The following is a 19,267-nucleotide window of genomic DNA, read 5'->3' as shown; positions in this document are numbered from 1 at the left end:
ACATACTTATGGTCATCTTCACCTTACCCTGTCATTTAGTCTGTCTGACTGTTGGGGCACCATAAACATCTGTTCAGAGAATTGTGCTTGTCACTTGACTGGTGTGTAGCAATACATACTTATGGTCATCTTCACCTTACCCTGTCATTTAGTCTGTCTGACTGTTGGGGCACCATAAACATCTGTTCAAAGAATTGTGCTTGTCACTTGACTGGTGTGTAGCAATACATACTTATGGTCATCTTCACCTTACCCTGTCATTCAGTCTGTCTGACTGTTGGGGCACCATAAACATCTGTTCAGAGAATTGTGCTTGTCACTTGACTGGTGTGTAGCATTACATACATATGGTCATCTTCACCTTACCCTGTCATTCAGTCTGTCTGACTGTTGGGGCACCATAAACATCTGTTCAGAGAATTGTGCTTGTCATTTGACTGGTGTGTAGCATTACATACATATGGTCATCTTCACCTTACCCTGTCATTCAGTCTGTCTGACTGTTGGGGCACCATAAACATCTGTTCAGAGAATTGTGCTTGTCATTTGACTGGTGTGTAGCATTACATACATATGGTCATCTTCACCTTACCCTGTCATTCAGTCTGTCTGACTGTTGGGGCACCATAAACATATGTTGACAGAATTGTGCTTGTCACTTGACTGGTGTGTAGCATTACATACATATGGTCATCTTCACCTTACCATGTCATTTAGTCTGCTTGTCACTTGACTGGTGTGTAGCACTACATACATATGGTCATCTTCACCTTACCCTGTCATTCAGTCTGTCAGACTGTTGGGGCACGATAAACATCTGTTCAGAGAATTGTGCTTGTCACTTGACTGGTGTGTAGCATTACATACATATGGTCATCTTCACCTTACCCTGTCATTCAGTCTGTCTGACTGTTGGGGCACCATAAACATCTGTTCAGATAATTGTGCTTGTCACTTGACTGGTGTGTAGCAATACATACATATGGTCATCTTCACCTTACCCTGTCATTCAGTCTGTCTGACTGTTGGGGCACCATAAACATCTGTTCAGAGAATTGTGCTTGTCACTTGACTGTTGTGTAGCATTACATACATATGGTCATCTTCACCTTACCCTGTCATTCAGTCTGTCTGACTGTTGGGGCACCATAAACATCTGTTCAGAGAATTGTGCTTGTCACTTGACTGGTGTGTAGCAATACATACATATGGTCATCTTCACCTTACCCTGTCATTCAGTCTGTCTGACTGTTGGGGCACCATAAACATCTGTTCAGAGAATTGTGCTTGTCACTTGACTGGTGTGTAGCATTACATACATATGGTCATCTTCACCTTACCCTGTCATTCAGTCTGTCTGACTGTTGGGGCACCATAAACATCTGTTCAGAGAATTGTGCTTGTCATTTGACTGGTGTGTAGCATTACATACATATGGTCATCTTCACCTTACCCTGTCATTCAGTCTGTCTGACTGTTGGGGCACCATAAACATATGTTGACAGAATTGTGCTTGTCACTTGACTGGTGTGTAGCATTACATACATATGGTCATCTTCACCTTACCATGTCATTTAGTCTGCTTGTCACTTGACTGTTGTGTAGCACTACATACATATGGTCATCTTCACCTTACCCTGTCATTCAGTCTGTCAGACTGTTGGGGCACCATAAACATCTGTTCAGAGAATTGTGCTTGTCACTTGACTGGTGTGTAGCATTACATACATATGGTCATCTTCACCTTACCCTGTCATTCAGTCTGTCGGACTGTTGGGGCACCATAAACATCTGTTCAGAGAATTGTGCTTGTCACTTGACTGGTGTGTAGCATTACATACATATGGTCATCTTCACCTTACCATGTCATTTAGTCTGCTTGTCACTTGACTGTTGTGTAGCACTACATACATATGGTCATCTTCACCTTACCCTGTCATTCAGTCTGTCTGACTGTTGGGGCACCATAAACATCTGTTCAGAGAATTGTGCTTGTCACTTGACTGGTGTGTAGCATTACATACATATGGTCATCTTCACCTTACCCTGTCATTCAGTCTGTCGGACTGTTGGGGCACCATAAACATCTGTTCAGAGAATTGTGCTTGTCACTTGACTGGTGTGTAGCATTACATACATATGGTCATCTTCACCTTACCCTGTCATTCAGTCTGTCGGACTGTTGGGGCACCATAAACATATGTTCAGAGAATTGTGCTTGTCACTTGACTGTTGTGTAGCATTACATACATATGGTCATCTTCACCTTACCCTGTCATTCAGTCTGTCTGACTGTTGGGGCACCATAAACATCTGTTCAGAGAATTGTGCTTGTCACTTGACTGTTGTGTAGCACTACATACATATGGTCATCTTCACCTTACCCTGTCATTCAGTCTGTCTGACTGTTGGGGCACCATAAACATATGTTGACAGAATTGTGCTTGTCACTTGACTGGTGTGTAGCATTACATACATATGGTCATCTTCACCTTACCATGTCATTTAGTCTGCTTGTCACTTGACTGGTGTGTAGCACTACATACATATGGTCATCTTCACCTTACCCTGTCATTCAGTCTGTCTGACTGTTGGGGCACCATAAACATCTGTTCAGAGAATTGTGCTTGTCACTTGACTGGTGTGTAGCATTACATACATATGGTCATCTTCACCTTACCCTGTCATTCAGTCTGTCGGACTGTTGGGGCACCATAAACATATGTTCAGAGAATTGTGCTTGTCACTTGACTGGTGTGTAGCACTACATACATATGGTCATCTTCACCCTACCCTGTCATTTAGTCTCCTTGTCACTTGACTGGTGTGTAGCACTACATACATATGGTCATCTTCACCTTACCCTGTCATTCAGTCTGTCTGACTGTTGGGGCACCATAAACATCTGTTCAGAGAATTGTGCTTGTCACTTGACTGGTGTGTAGCAATACATACTTATGGTCATCTTCACCTTACCCTGTCATTTAGTCTGTCTGACTGTTGGGGCACCATAAACATCTGTTCAGAGAATTGTGCTTGTCACTTGACTGGTGTGTAGCAATACATACTTATGGTCATCTTCACCTTACCCTGTCATTTAGTCTGTCTGACTGTTGGGGCACCATAAACATCTGTTCAAAGAATTGTGCTTGTCACTTGACTGGTGTGTAGCAATACATACTTATGGTCATCTTCACCTTACCCTGTCATTCAGTCTGTCTGACTGTTGGGGCACCATAAACATCTGTTCAGAGAATTGTGCTTGTCACTTGACTGGTGTGTAGCATTACATACATATGGTCATCTTCACCTTACCCTGTCATTCAGTCTGTCTGACTGTTGGGGCACCATAAACATCTGTTCAGAGAATTGTGCTTGTCATTTGACTGGTGTGTAGCATTACATACATATGGTCATCTTCACCTTACCCTGTCATTCAGTCTGTCTGACTGTTGGGGCACCATAAACATATGTTGACAGAATTGTGCTTGTCACTTGACTGGTGTGTAGCATTACATACATATGGTCATCTTCACCTTACCATGTCATTTAGTCTGCTTGTCACTTGACTGGTGTGTAGCACTACATACATATGGTCATCTTCACCTTACCCTGTCATTCAGTCTGTCTGACTGTTGGGGCACCATAAACATCTGTTCAGAGAATTGTGCTTGTCACTTGACTGGTGTGTAGCATTACATACATATGGTCATCTTCACCTTACCCTGTCATTCAGTCTGTCGGACTGTTGGGGCACCATAAACATATGTTCAGAGAATTGTGCTTGTCACTTGACTGGTGTGTAGCATTACATACATATGGTCATCTTCACCTTACCCTGTCATTCAGTCTGTCTGACTGTTGGGGCACCATAAACATCTGTTCAGAGAATTGTGCTTGTCATTTGACTGGTGTGTAGCATTACATACATATGGTCATCTTCACCTTACCCTGTCATTCAGTCTGTCTGACTGTTGGGGCACCATAAACATATGTTGACAGAATTGTGCTTGTCACTTGACTGGTGTGTAGCATTACATACATATGGTCATCTTCACCTTACCATGTCATTTAGTCTGCTTGTCACTTGACTGTTGTGTAGCACTACATACATATGGTCATCTTCACCTTACCCTGTCATTCAGTCTGTCAGACTGTTGGGGCACCATAAACATCTGTTCAGAGAATTGTGCTTGTCACTTGACTGGTGTGTAGCATTACATACATATGGTCATCTTCACCTTACCCTGTCATTCAGTCTGTCGGACTGTTGGGGCACCATAAACATCTGTTCAGAGAATTGTGCTTGTCACTTGACTGGTGTGTAGCATTACATACATATGGTCATCTTCACCTTACCATGTCATTTAGTCTGCTTGTCACTTGACTGTTGTGTAGCACTACATACATATGGTCATCTTCACCTTACCCTGTCATTCAGTCTGTCTGACTGTTGGGGCACCATAAACATCTGTTCAGAGAATTGTGCTTGTCACTTGACTGGTGTGTAGCATTACATACATATGGTCATCTTCACCTTACCCTGTCATTCAGTCTGTCGGACTGTTGGGGCACCATAAACATCTGTTCAGAGAATTGTGCTTGTCACTTGACTGGTGTGTAGCATTACATACATATGGTCATCTTCACCTTACCATGTCATTTAGTCTGCTTGTCACTTGACTGGTGTGTAGCACTACATACATATGGTCATCTTCACCTTACCCTGTCATTCAGTCTGTCTGACTGTTGGGGCACCATAAACATCTGTTCAGAGAATTGTGCTTGTCACTTGACTGGTGTGTAGCATTACATACATATGGTCATCTTCACCTTACCCTGTCATTCAGTCTGTCGGACTGTTGGGGCACCATAAACATATGTTCAGAGAATTGTGCTTGTCACTTGACTGGTGTGTAGCACTACATACATATGGTCATCTTCACCCTAACCTGTCATTTAGTCTGCTTGTCACTTGACTGGTGTGTAGCACTACATACATATGGTCATCTTCACCTTACCCTGTCATTCAGTCTGTCTGACTGTTGGGGCACCATAAACATCTGTTCAGAGAATTGTGCTTGTCACTTGACTGGTGTGTAGCAATACATACTTATGGTCATCTTCACCTTACCCTGTCATTTAGTCTGTCTGACTGTTGGGGCACCATAAACATCTGTTCAGAGAATTGTGCTTGTCACTTGACTGGTGTGTAGCAATACATACTTATGGTCATCTTCACCTTACCCTGTCATTTAGTCTGTCTGACTGTTGGGGCACCATAAACATCTGTTCAAAGAATTGTGCTTGTCACTTGACTGGTGTGTAGCAATACATACTTATGGTCATCTTCACCTTACCCTGTCATTCAGTCTGTCTGACTGTTGGGGCACCATAAACATCTGTTCAGAGAATTGTGCTTGTCACTTGACTGGTGTGTAGCATTACATACATATGGTCATCTTCACCTTACCCTGTCATTCAGTCTGTCTGACTGTTGGGGCACCATAAACATCTGTTCAGAGAATTGTGCTTGTCATTTGACTGGTGTGTAGCATTACATACATATGGTCATCTTCACCTTACCCTGTCATTCAGTCTGTCTGACTGTTGGGGCACCATAAACATCTGTTCAGAGAATTGTGCTTGTCATTTGACTGGTGTGTAGCATTACATACATATGGTCATCTTCACCTTACCCTGTCATTCAGTCTGTCTGACTGTTGGGGCACCATAAACATATGTTGACAGAATTGTGCTTGTCACTTGACTGGTGTGTAGCATTACATACATATGGTCATCTTCACCTTACCATGTCATTTAGTCTGCTTGTCACTTGACTGGTGTGTAGCACTACATACATATGGTCATCTTCACCTTACCCTGTCATTCAGTCTGTCAGACTGTTGGGGCACGATAAACATCTGTTCAGAGAATTGTGCTTGTCACTTGACTGGTGTGTAGCATTACATACATATGGTCATCTTCACCTTACCCTGTCATTCAGTCTGTCTGACTGTTGGGGCACCATAAACATCTGTTCAGAGAATTGTGCTTGTCACTTGACTGGTGTGTAGCAATACATACATATGGTCATCTTCACCTTACCCTGTCATTCAGTCTGTCTGACTGTTGGGGCACCATAAACATCTGTTCAGAGAATTGTGCTTGTCACTTGACTGTTGTGTAGCATTACATACATATGGTCATCTTCACCTTACCCTGTCATTCAGTCTGTCTGACTGTTGGGGCACCATAAACATCTGTTCAGAGAATTGTGCTTGTCACTTGACTGGTGTGTAGCAATACATACATATGGTCATCTTCACCTTACCCTGTCATTCAGTCTGTCTGACTGTTGGGGCACCATAAACATCTGTTCAGAGAATTGTGCTTGTCACTTGACTGGTGTGTAGCATTACATACATATGGTCATCTTCACCTTACCCTGTCATTCAGTCTGTCTGACTGTTGGGGCACCATAAACATCTGTTCAGAGAATTGTGCTTGTCATTTGACTGGTGTGTAGCATTACATACATATGGTCATCTTCACCTTACCCTGTCATTCAGTCTGTCTGACTGTTGGGGCACCATAAACATATGTTGACAGAATTGTGCTTGTCACTTGACTGGTGTGTAGCATTACATACATATGGTCATCTTCACCTTACCATGTCATTTAGTCTGCTTGTCACTTGACTGTTGTGTAGCACTACATACATATGGTCATCTTCACCTTACCCTGTCATTCAGTCTGTCAGACTGTTGGGGCACCATAAACATCTGTTCAGAGAATTGTGCTTGTCACTTGACTGGTGTGTAGCATTACATACATATGGTCATCTTCACCTTACCCTGTCATTCAGTCTGTCGGACTGTTGGGGCACCATAAACATCTGTTCAGAGAATTGTGCTTGTCACTTGACTGGTGTGTAGCATTACATACATATGGTCATCTTCACCTTACCATGTCATTTAGTCTGCTTGTCACTTGACTGTTGTGTAGCACTACATACATATGGTCATCTTCACCTTACCCTGTCATTCAGTCTGTCTGACTGTTGGGGCACCATAAACATCTGTTCAGAGAATTGTGCTTGTCACTTGACTGGTGTGTAGCATTACATACATATGGTCATCTTCACCTTACCCTGTCATTCAGTCTGTCGGACTGTTGGGGCACCATAAACATCTGTTCAGAGAATTGTGCTTGTCACTTGACTGGTGTGTAGCATTACATACATATGGTCATCTTCACCTTACCCTGTCATTCAGTCTGTCGGACTGTTGGGGCACCATAAACATATGTTCAGAGAATTGTGCTTGTCACTTGACTGTTGTGTAGCATTACATACATATGGTCATCTTCACCTTACCCTGTCATTCAGTCTGTCTGACTGTTGGGGCACCATAAACATCTGTTCAGAGAATTGTGCTTGTCACTTGACTGTTGTGTAGCACTACATACATATGGTCATCTTCACCTTACCCTGTCATTCAGTCTGTCTGACTGTTGGGGCACCATAAACATATGTTCAGAGAATTGTGCTTGTCACTTGACTGTTGTGTAGCATTACATACATATGGTCATCTTCACCCTGTCATTTAGTGTGTCGAACTGTTGGGGCACCATAAACATCTGTTGACAGTTTTTCTCCTTTTCTCTCTATCAAGATTAGAGTTTCTTCCGTAGACAGCCCCATCCATTCCTTAATGTTGTCCTCCCTATCCTTTCCATTTACACCACCTTCTTTATTTCCCTGGTACTGTTACCTGCAGACAAGTTCTTGCGAGCCCTGAGAATCTCACTGTACAGTCTTAACTTGTGTTTTTTAACAGTGGTCAGAAGGTCATCATGGGGCTTGGTTACCATTGTAAATTGTAATCCTGTTTTGGATTTCCAAGTTTGAAAATATAATCTTTGTATGTGATACAAGTTAACAATTTGTGCATGCATAGGTAAATCTATATTTGACGAATGAACAGTCACAGTAAAAGTTAAAAGTTTGGATGGCTGCCTGGTTGTGCGGTTTGCGCGCTGGACTGTCGTTCGGATTTATCGACGGTCGAGGGTTCAAACCCTGCCCGCTCCCATCCCCCGTCATCCTGCGGGAGGTTTGGACTAGGAAGTAAACTATGTTCAACTCTGAAGGAACATCCGAAACATGTAAAACATTATTTTACAAAATAAAAAAAAAAGTAAGACAAGATGATTAGAAGGCACTCAAGAATGAACTATTAGTCGCAGATTGGTTGAGAGCAATTAAAGTGAATTAAGAGTATAGATATCATGTTGTGATAGAGTCAACACTGTTACCCCTTAGATCTTCATTTGGACATTCTTTAAAAGAAAACAAAAGAGCTGAGATTACAAAAGTGTTAAGGTCTAAAATTAATGTGCATAACTAAATTAACAAGGAATATCTGTAGACTGATAAGATAGAAAAATTATTTCGATGGTTATGAAGAAAACTTTTCAGAGAAATAAATTCTTTAAGACTCTGTACTGTCGTAATATTTTAATCCAGACATAATACATTTTTTAAATATTATTTTCTGTAAAGCAGCCCTTTAAATTTAATGGCACTTTATCGGTCTGTATTTTTTCCAGAAATAATCTGCACATAGTATTGTGCATGTCTCCGGTGGGCTCTGCCTTTCGATCACGATGCCGGATGTTTCCATCTTTGGTCAACTGTTGCACCATAGACTGGTTCATTGAATGGCCGAAAGAAGCTCTTTTAGGAGTGGCACAGTCTTTCTTTAAAACCGTATCTTTAGGATGTTCAGATGAAATCAAAGTAAGTCTTACACTAAATTATTCTTTTATTGAGCATTAGAAGGAAAATGTGATTCTCAAATATCTATGATCATTAACATCCACTCAAGACTTCAATTGAAAAACTTGTCTTGCATTTTTCTAGAAAGTACCACTTAAAAAATATGAAGCAGACTAATCTTCAAACAGATAATGTTTACTATTCTAGTAACAAACAAAACTCAATAGTTAAAATTGTTCTTAAAAAAATATTAATATTGACACTTAATACAAATAGACATACAAGAAATGTTTAATTTAGAGCAAAACAAATTTGAATATTTTGTAGCAAAATATATTGTCAACAAGTTACAATTAAAAAATATATTGTCAACAAGTTACAATTAAGTGTAGCATCTGAACCATTACAACAAGAAAGTTCTTATTCATTTTACATTGGTGTATTATCAAAAGGACTTGATTACATAGGTTTGACATTGCTATTTTATTGCCCTAAACACTTATTATATAGAGGTTCCTCTTTCTGAACTTGTGATCTATGGAGGCAGATGAATAAAACTTGTGTTGCCTGGTCAAGTAGTATTCACTCCATACTGTCATCTCAATGGTCCCGGGTTCAAACTCTGCCCACTGGCTTCTCCTGTCAACCTGAAGGAGGTGGGGGCTAGGAAATAAGGATATTCTATTCTGAAGTAACATCTGAAACATATTAAACTAACAAAGCTTATCTGTTTCTATAACCAAAGGTTAACTAGGGTGTCCTGTGGCCAGCACAATGCCAACTGCCTTTTCTTTACCTATCATATATCAGCTACCCATTAGAGTTGGGTGCACTCAGGGGCCTTTAAAAAATCTCAAATTTAAAACTCCAAGTCTTAACTGATTTTCAAATTTGAATCCCTCTCATCAGTTTGTAGCCAAGTGCTTTAACACTAGACCATCATGTCCCACAAATTGTGTAATAGTTTGAGTATTTCATTTACAGGACAATGTATCTAAAATGTGTGTAGAAATTCATATGAGTGTCACAGAAATGTCTGAGAGATTCTTCACCGAGCTAAAGCGCCGTTACTACACCACACCCACTTCCTACCTTGAGCTGATCAACCTGTACATTACCATGGTACAAGAGAAAACAAGGTACACTAATTTCTTCTAAATAAATATAATTTGAAAGAAGTGATCATAAATTGCACTTCCTATTAAATCCTAGAATAGAAACTACCTTCTATTGTTCTAATATTTCAAAATAAAAATGTCAGTTCTTCCTTATAAATATTTTTTTATTTAATAAAGCCAGACTTATTTCAAATTTTTGGATGTTATTAATGTAAAAAAAAAAAAATTTATCTTGGATTGTACTAAATCTTGCTCTTCCTTTTCTACCATTGCACAAATCTATCCTTTTCAGAGAGACTCTTCTCAGCCCTTTAATCTTTCTCTATTTTTTTATCCTTGAAGTAATGTTCTTTTCTTGACTTTGACATGAGTATATATTATTGGTTTAGAATAAGTTATTAGATTTGTCAAATGAGGTTAGTTAAAAATAGCTTAGTTGTAGTAGAGCTGATGGCTGTAAACATAGTGAGCTAAATCTGGACATAACTGGAGTTTGATCTTTGAATCTAAGTTATGACTGTCACTAATTGTTCATCTCCTTGGTTCTGGATGCACTGATATATATTGCTGGTGGCTAATTCTTAATGCTTATCCTAATTTAGTCATTTTTTGTGCTACTATTCTATAGTGCAGTTGCAGGTCACAGCTGGGACTGTGTAGCCATGTAAAATTGTGTACTCCTCATTAATCTTTGGACTCAAAGAAAAAGCCTTACTATTATTATAGTGCAGTTGTATTAAAAAGTGATACTTCAAATGGTATCATTATAAGTGTCCAAAGACATCAATTAGTTTTATAGACATATTTTAAAGCTAGGATTATCTTTAGTTATAATAAGAGTAATATATTTGTTACACAGACATCTTATAATGCAAGCACAAATCAGGATCAACAAAAGAATACTAACATATTAGTTTAGGCTGTAGAAAATGTTAATAGCTTTGCTCATGTTGGTTTATTTAATATGCTTCTGTTGCATATATTTCTTGTAGTAATATTAAGACTGCTCGTGAGAGAGTAGCTAATGGACTTTCCAAACTGTTTTCAACCAATGATTTGGTTGACAATATGAAGAAAGAACTTGTTGCTTTAGAGCCTGAACTTAAACAGAAGTCTGCTGACACTGCTGCCTTGATGGAAAGACTTAAAATAGATCAAGAGAAAGCTAATGTTGTAAGTTGACATTCGGAAATAGGACGTTTCTATTTATAATATAATGCATTATTTTTGTGCATTCATCATTCAATTATCTTAACTATTTAATTTTTGAAGTTGGGACAAGTAATGTTGTATGAGTTCAAGTTTCATTGAATGATGGAATTTTAATAAATGATCATCAGGTGTATGGTAGTATTGGTAATTATTAAGAAAGTATAGGATGATTGCTGTCAAACTCTAATTTAGCTTTAGAAAAAAAAAATATATGTATATATGTTCAAAGAGAGACAGAAATGAACCTTATATTATCACTATATTTGAAATAGGATTACAAAACTTAACTAAAGAAGTCAGAATGTTAATAAAGTTTACTTTAAAGAAACAATCATGTCAAAATATAATTTGTACTTTAAACTTACTGATTTTTATCTTATCTTATCTTATATAATACAGACATTTCTTCAAAAAAGAAGATGATTACGTTTAGTAGTAATATAGTATTGATGTTCCTTTTTAAATGCGATGGATAAGAAAATAAAATTGTACATAGGTTATCGTTTACTAATTGTACTTTTAAATGATACATTTTAAGATTTGATGAACAAAGGGCTGTTTTGGCAATTAGTAATTTTTAAAAAAAGGACAAGCTATGGCTGAATAGTACCAATGTTTGATTTGTAGGAAATAAGTAAACAAATCTCTGCGTTTTTCTGAAAAGTTAGCACCTCTAGACCATGAAAGCATCCCCTTCACTTATCCCTTAGCCTGTTCAACTGTTGGGACACTACACATGATCTGTAGACCATTTTCCTTTGTCTTTTGCCTTAAGTAGAATCTCTTTCAGTGACAGGCTTGTCCACTTTGATGTTGTCTTCCATTCACTTTCTTTGCCTCTTCTTCTTTTTCCTGGTACTGTTCCCTGAACAATTGCAGTGTTATAAAATTCACCGATAATAACAATTATGAGTTGAGTGATTATTCAAGTTAAAATTTCATGTAGAAACCAGTCAACATTTAAGAACATAAGACCTCTATAAGTATTTCAATGCACTAATGAGAATCTAGGCTGCTTTTGATCTATCTATTACTATGTTCTGATTAGGCTCAGAAATTGCTGCTGTGAATTTTTTCAAACCTCTAACCAATATGAAATATTTAATATGTATGGATAACATTTTCTTTCAATTTATCAATCAGGTTCAGAAACAGGTGGCTATCGATGAAGCCAAAGCGAAAACAACTGCTGAAGAAACTCAGGCTATAGCAGATGATGCTCAGCGAGACTTGAACGAGGCGCTACCTGCGCTGGAAGTTGCAGAGAAAGTAAAACATTTTTATTCCTTCATCTTATAAATTACAGACACTCTTTCTAAACAGAAGATAATTATAGATTAAGCATATCCATTTGTTAATCTAGTCATGTAAGTTAATAACAGACTTAAACTCACCTAAGTCTTGATTGTCCTGGCTGATTCAGGCAACATGTTCCTTGCTGCAATAGCAATAGGGAAGAAACATTTGTACCAATTGTCCTACCAGAAGGAATAAGAAATGTTACTTGTTACTTTATCTTTGTGTCTTTTGGAGTATTTCATTAGGTTGTGCTTTTGTATTTTTAAGTTATGGTTGAGTGTTTTATGTATTATTATTACTTGACTTTTGTATCTTCTGTCTTTCACAAAGTTTCATTACATGACAAGGTAGTTGTTCCTTCTCTGTCATTGAAAAAGGATCTCATTTTCTTTTAACTCAAAGACTGCTAGGGAAGATTATCTTCATTTTGAAAAACTGGCCACACACATGGCATGAAAAGGTTGGGTATCTTGAGAGTTGCCCACTTTGATAAAAAAAAATTTTGTAAGAATGTTCTTTACTGATGACCATAATCTCCTTGTCTTCAATCTCATAATACTGCCATACACGGCTTCATGCCATGAGGTGCAATAATAAATAGCATTTCACAGTCATGAATGTCAATTTCATTTTCTTTGTGGGATCTCTTTGAGAGTTGCCTATTAATCACTTGGGAGCACTTTCCAGCTCACAGCTCCACATAAAATGTCATTTGGGGAGGCAATTTTCAGACAAAAGAACTACATGTTCATCCCATTATAGTTCTGACCTTTTTGCTGTGGCATGAATGTGATAGCTGTAAGATCTTAAAATCTCATATGTAGTCAAACATTTTTAACTGGTGAAGTTCTTAGGCATCAGAGATGGGAGGAGTTCAGCTTTTTGATGTCACTGGAACATAAGGTCCAGGAATCTGAAGCATAGCAGGGTTACAGTATTGTCAATTTTTAATTTTGTAGAAGTGAATAGTCTTCTTGGCCATACTTGTTTTTTAAAGTCTGTGGCAAGCAACATGGAAGTATACCTCAGCATATAGGTTGGCATTTAGTTACCAAATAGACAAACATTTTTATGTTTACTAGTTTCTGGCCATCTTTAAAAATGTCTTGTTTCTTGGCAATTTTATTGGGAGGAGGTTGGTACAGAACTTTTGTCTTTGCTGCATTGATATTGAAGCCAAAGTTTTTGCCTTAGTGAAGAGAGTCAAGCTCTTTTGAAGACCCACTATATTTGAGGGAAGTAAAGTGCAGCCATATGTGAATAGCTCTGATTTAATCATATTTGACTTTTGCCTTTGCTATAAGTCTCTGAGATTTGTCTTGTTTTATGCTGTTTTTTTTCAAATGTTAAACACATAAAATAAATTTGCTGATTTTAAATTTCTTATTAACCACTTCATTAAAATTTTAAACACCTAATGTTAAGTTAAATTTAAACTTTAAAAAACTATATATACGTGAACTAATGAAACTCTCAGAAAAGATCTACACATAACCACTATGCATATGAAGTATTGATAACTTATCCCCCTAGAAGAGTTGATTGCTGGAAAGCACTGAAGAGTTTAATGCTGGGGAAACAATAAATTAATTTTATTAAACTCATGAGCTCTACCACATTTTCTCATCTACTTCATCTACTCAGCTTAGCTGTAGGCTCTCTGCAGTGGCATGCTGTTCTTCCTAGTTGTTCCACACTGCCTTACAGAGTGTTAGTTAGTCTAGGTTGTTCAGCTCAATTAAATTGTGACATTCTATGAGAAAATAATTGACAGTCTTGTAAGAAGATGATTATGTTCTACGCATCATGCATATAGTCATGCGTATTAACCAATGACCTAAATTCTGCTAAGTCACTGATTTTCCTGGCTAGCTCAGGCAACCCATTCCATGCTCTAATAGCGCTAAAAGAGCATTTGTACAAATTTGTTCTAGCATATGGAAGAGGAATATGCCTTTATCTTTGTGTCTTTCTGAGTATTTTATTAGGTTTTGTTTTTGTATTAGAGGATTCTGGTTCAATGTTTTATGTATACCTAACTTTTGAATCTTCTATCCTGAAGGCTTTCTAAATTTAGTGATTTTACTAAAGGTGTTACTCTAGTCAAATGTGAATATTCATTTGTTATGAATCTCATTGCTCTATTTTGTGTCTGTTCCGGTTTCTTAATGTTTTCTTGAGTTGAGGGGCCCCAAACAGAGGATGCATATTCTATTATGAGCCTAACAAACATTTTAATTATGCTTAATGCTTTGTTTGATTTTTTGATAGTTTAATCAATAATCGGGATTCCATGGCAGTTTTTCAATTATTATAACACCTAAGTATTTTGTGTTTTTAGTCTTGTTACTGGTTAACCATGAATAAGATAAGTGGAATATATTTGTTTTAGTTTTTATAATAAGAATGACAATGATCTGTTATGACTCTGCGCTTTCAGGCTTTGTTAGCACTAGACAAAAATGACATTGCTGAGATACGAGTATTTACCAAACCTCCAGAACTTGTTCAGACAGTTCTAGAAGCTGTTGCCATTCTCTTAGGCAACAAGTAAGTGGAATAAATAAACAAAGCATTAATGTTTTATACTTGGTGAATGTCTAATGACCGTGACCTTCAGTAATTCATTGCACTAAAATGTTGATTGCATATGCAATAATGTCTTTCAGGACAGACTGGGCGAGTTGTAAAGCCATGCTGGCAGACACAAACTTCTTGAAAAAAATTTATGAATATGACAAAGAAAATGTCCCAGCCGCCAAGCTGGCTAAAGTCAGGAAATATACATCCATGCCAAGTTTTGTACCTGACGTTGTAGCCAAAGTTTCAAAGGTAACTTATTTTATTATCAGAGGAATCATTAAATTATTTCTAAAAACTCATTAGACTGAGTCCCAAAAAGCCTGTGGAGTCTGGGAGCGCATGAGGCGCCCTGACCGCACTTCCCCGTGGTGGAGGCTGTCCAGGCCTGAGCAAGCTATTATAGCACAGTGCAGGACAGGCCACTGTCCTGTTGGCTCATATTTCTCGCGGCTATGGCCAAATTTCGATTCCCGGTGCCCCCCGCTGCGGGGGAAGAAGAGGAAACCCTGCCTCATAATCTGTTTGACTGCCCCAGAGTTGCTGATCTCCGTCTCGACAGGTCTGGGAAACCCAAAATTCTCGACCTGTATGGCGACATTTATGCACTACGCAAGACAGCAGGGTTTCTGTCCAGGGCTTTTGCAAGAGAGGATTTGAGCCTCTCAAGCCCTCACTCAAATGGAGTTTGATGATGATGATTAGACTGAATAATGAAAAAGTAAAAAGCTGGCAACACATGCATTCAATGGACAAAAAAAAAATGGAGGATCTAGATTTCACAGAGGATATCTGCCTCCAAAAACTACAACATGCTCATTTAAAATTAAACAAGGTCATTATAGAAGTGGAGAAAACTGATTTAAAAATCATAGAAGCACAACTACAACTTCAAGGAGAAAACCTAGTCGAAAGAGATGATACTGTCTATATTGAAAGCATCATAAGCAAAGAGGGATGATTAACATAGATGTTTAAAAATTAGATCAACTAGGCTAGTCATGTGTTTAATATTCTACAGAAGATCTGGTGTTAAAAAAAAAACACAACAAAATGTGAATGTGAAATCATTTCTTTTATTTGGATCAGAGACTTGAAGAGTAACACAGTCTAACATTCACCCACAAATGTTGTACTAATAAAATGATCTGTCTGATAAGTTAAGCCCACAGTATGTCAAAACAACTCCACTTTTCATTGAATGTTGTTTTGTTTTGTTTGTTTTTTTTTGCTTCTTTTTTATTTGCCAACCAGCAATCTTCTAAGCTGAAAAACAATTTCTGTATTTGGTGTGAAAAAAAAATGTCTATAGATGCATTATTGTTTTTTTTATTTAGTAGACATTATATTTTGTAATTACATTGTTTATGGAAAAGTTTCATAGTGAATGTAAATCTTAAATCATTAACTACTTATCTGAAAATATTTGTGATTTAATATTTTGAAGATTGTTATGACCACCGAGTAATGATGGAATGTTGTTTGATAAATCTATTCTTCGTCTAGGCTTGTAAAACTTTAGTCCTATGGGTTCGAGCAATTGATGTTTACTCTGCTGTAGCTAAACAAGTTGAGCCAAAGAAACAAGCGTAAGTAATTGGTAGTCAAGGCATTAAATAATTAGCAGTCAAAACATTAAATAATTAGCAGTCAAAGCATTAAATAATTAGCAGTCAAAGCGTTGCTATTTTTTAAATCATTCTAGGTATAAGTAAAAAAAATATTCAATTATATTTGTTTTCTTAGACTCGTTTTAATATAACTTTAGTGGTCATTAATTAGTAAACTTTGTACTAAATCATAATGATGTCACTTTGACAGTGGAACATGGGATATATATAGTTTTATTACAGAAGTATATTTATAGTTGGTATATTATTATTACAAGATGTATTATCTCTTCCTTGTCAGACTGGCTGAGGCTCAAGACGTTCTCAATGAGGTTTTAAGTGTCCTCAAAGCTAAACAAGACCAACTGGCTGAAGTGGAGAAACAAATTAAAAATCTTCAGGCTGTCTTTGACAAGAGTATGGCTGAAAAAAAAAGTTTGGAAAGAAACATGGCTGTGACTGCCGCCAGATTGAAGCGCTCTTCCAAACTGACAACAGCCTTAGCTGATGAACAAGTAGGTTATTTTTAAATCTATGAGAACTATTATAACATTAAAATATGATTCTTAGTCAGACTTGGCCTACTGGGCGTAGTTTTTATAATATCAAAGATAAATTGAAATGATCAAACAAAAATATCACCTTGAGGAATAAATTAACGATTTGAAAATATCTGCATTCATTCACTAAAACCATATTTCCATATTGGAGATTAGACATGCATGGCACACAGTCTTAGAAAGAACTGTGAGACTACAATGAATTTGTCACTTTTTGGTGTGATGTTTTTTCCTATTTCTACTTAAAAAAAAATAAACATTTCAGTAGCTCAACTATCTTTGAAACAACATCTCAATCTCATGATTTCATGTTTAAATAAGGATGGGACATTACTAGAAAATCATTTAATTCTCATCTTTATCATTGAAATATTTATTCTCTGCTCCTTGAAATATTTATTCTCTGCTCCTTGAAATATTTATTCTCTGCTCCTTGAAATATTTATTCTCTGCTCCTTGAAATATTTATTCTCTGCTCCTTGAAATATTTATTCTCTGCTCCTTGAAATATTTATTCTCTGTTCTGCAAGGTTGTTAAAAGTGGTAATGGATATAAGCACTCCACTACCTATAAAATACTTTCAATGGCTTTCAGATAGCCTCTGACAAACAGCCTCTACCCGTTTGATGTTACATATGGGAGAATTGTTATCACTAACTGGGGAAAATGTGTAACCAGTGCCTAAACCAGTAAGCTTCAGGCTTAAGGGGCTCATTAGCCTTGGTTGGCTACCCACCTAGGAGAAGGAAAACTGAATTCAAACCTCTGCTGCCTTGCAGCTATACCCAAATATGTGAAAGGCTTTGGGAGTCTTGAGGAAAATAAGGAGCAGACAACCTTAAGGCAGTTTGCAGAGCCTGCGCCACCGCATTTCGCATTCTGTATCAGCACTTGCTGTTCCTTTGGATTCATCAGCTGTGCAGAGAAATTGGAAAATAGCTATTTGGGTTACATTGTTCCAACCATAACTAATGCCCAGTCATTCATCTCATTTCTCATTTCCATAGTTATTTTGCAACTGAAGAAGGCCATTGTATTTATTCTCTTTCTACATCATGTTTCTTATAGGTTCGTTGGGAGGAAAGTGTTGCCAACTTTGATGTACAGTTGAAAAATGTAGTAGGAGATGTTTTTATAGCAGCAGCTTGTGTAGCTTACTATGGAGCCTTTACTTCTACTTACAGGCAAAAACTTGTAGAAGGTAAGTCTAAACATCAAAAACAATGTACTTTTAAAATGTTTAGATACAGACACCCTTGAAAACTAGTACCATTAAGAGAGCAAACTGGTCGTGTGGTATGCCTTTAAGACTGTCATCAGTTTGAACCCTTCCCACTGCTGTCAGCTTTGGTTCTCAAGAAGTTTAGATTGGTACATGCTAATCTTAATTTCTGAATGAATGTCCAAAACTTAAAAAATGAAACCTTTATTAATGCAATGTCTGCTTATACCATATTAACTGATTGTTTTTTGACTAGCTAAAGTCTTGTGTTGGATACATAAATACATTTTTTAGACCTTTGTAGCAGCTTTTGATTCACTTCAGTTGTAAGTTTTCCTAATCGCCCATTAATCTTAATACATGGCTACTAATCATCCTCAATTAGAAAATATGAATAGTACAAAATGAATTAGGTTTTGAAAATGGTGAAGGCTGTTTCTAAAAAATGTTTATAAAATGTTTTACATGTTACGGATGTTCCTTCAAAGATAAAGATAATCTACTTTCTAGTCCAAACCTCCTGCTTTCTGCTTTTGAATTGATCATTTGAGACTGTATACTTTCCTGGCCAAACATCAAATTATACAAACTTCTTGTTCTCATAACTCTTGAAAATATTACTAGGTCTAGCTTGATTTTTCATTATTTAGTTATGCTTTACTCTCAGATATATGATTTAGTAGTTAGAAACAAAATATTTTACATCAATTATTATTAACTTAGGAGGCGCGGTGGCTGAGCGGTAAAGCGCTTGACTTCCAAACCGGTGTCCGGGGTTTGAATCCTAGTGAAGACTGGGATATTTAATTTCAGGATCCTTGGGCCCCTCTGAGTCCACCCGGCTCTAATGGGTACCTGACATTAGTTGGGGAAAAGTAAAGGC

At 37.5% G+C, this 19,267-nt stretch overlaps 1 protein-coding gene across 22 annotated transcripts in view; it reads left to right on the top strand.

The window, feature by feature from the left end:
- Nucleotides 1-19,267, top strand: part of LOC106061028 (dynein axonemal heavy chain 6-like) — a 108,271-nt gene that overhangs the window by 51,118 nt on the left and 37,886 nt on the right. For 20 of the 22 annotated variants that reach the window (XR_008773645.1, XM_056004077.1, XM_056004076.1 and 17 more), the window contains 9 exons: nucleotides 8,614-8,803; nucleotides 9,767-9,921; nucleotides 10,893-11,073; nucleotides 12,256-12,381; nucleotides 14,852-14,961; nucleotides 15,081-15,243; nucleotides 16,498-16,580; nucleotides 16,903-17,116; nucleotides 18,231-18,363. Coding sequence is in view for 21 of the 22 variants with exons in the window: in XM_056004077.1 (XP_055860052.1) it covers nucleotides 8,614-8,803; nucleotides 9,767-9,921; nucleotides 10,893-11,073; nucleotides 12,256-12,381; nucleotides 14,852-14,961; nucleotides 15,081-15,243; nucleotides 16,498-16,580; nucleotides 16,903-17,116; nucleotides 18,231-18,363 (1,355 nt within the window). In the remaining variant the exon portion in view is untranslated. The remainder of the gene's footprint in view (nucleotides 1-8,613; nucleotides 8,804-9,766; nucleotides 9,922-10,892; nucleotides 11,074-12,255; nucleotides 12,382-14,851; nucleotides 14,962-15,080; nucleotides 15,244-16,497; nucleotides 16,581-16,902; nucleotides 17,117-18,230; nucleotides 18,364-19,267) is intronic. The other 2 variants (XM_056004080.1, XM_056004079.1) reach the window with 2 other exon arrangements.

Source organism: Biomphalaria glabrata, chromosome 11 (assembly GCF_947242115.1).
Source record: "Biomphalaria glabrata chromosome 11, xgBioGlab47.1, whole genome shotgun sequence".
Lineage (NCBI taxonomy): Eukaryota > Metazoa > Mollusca > Gastropoda > Planorbidae > Biomphalaria > Biomphalaria glabrata.
The sequence above is the reverse complement of the archived record's forward strand: the minus strand, read 5'-3'. Positions and strand labels throughout refer to the sequence as shown.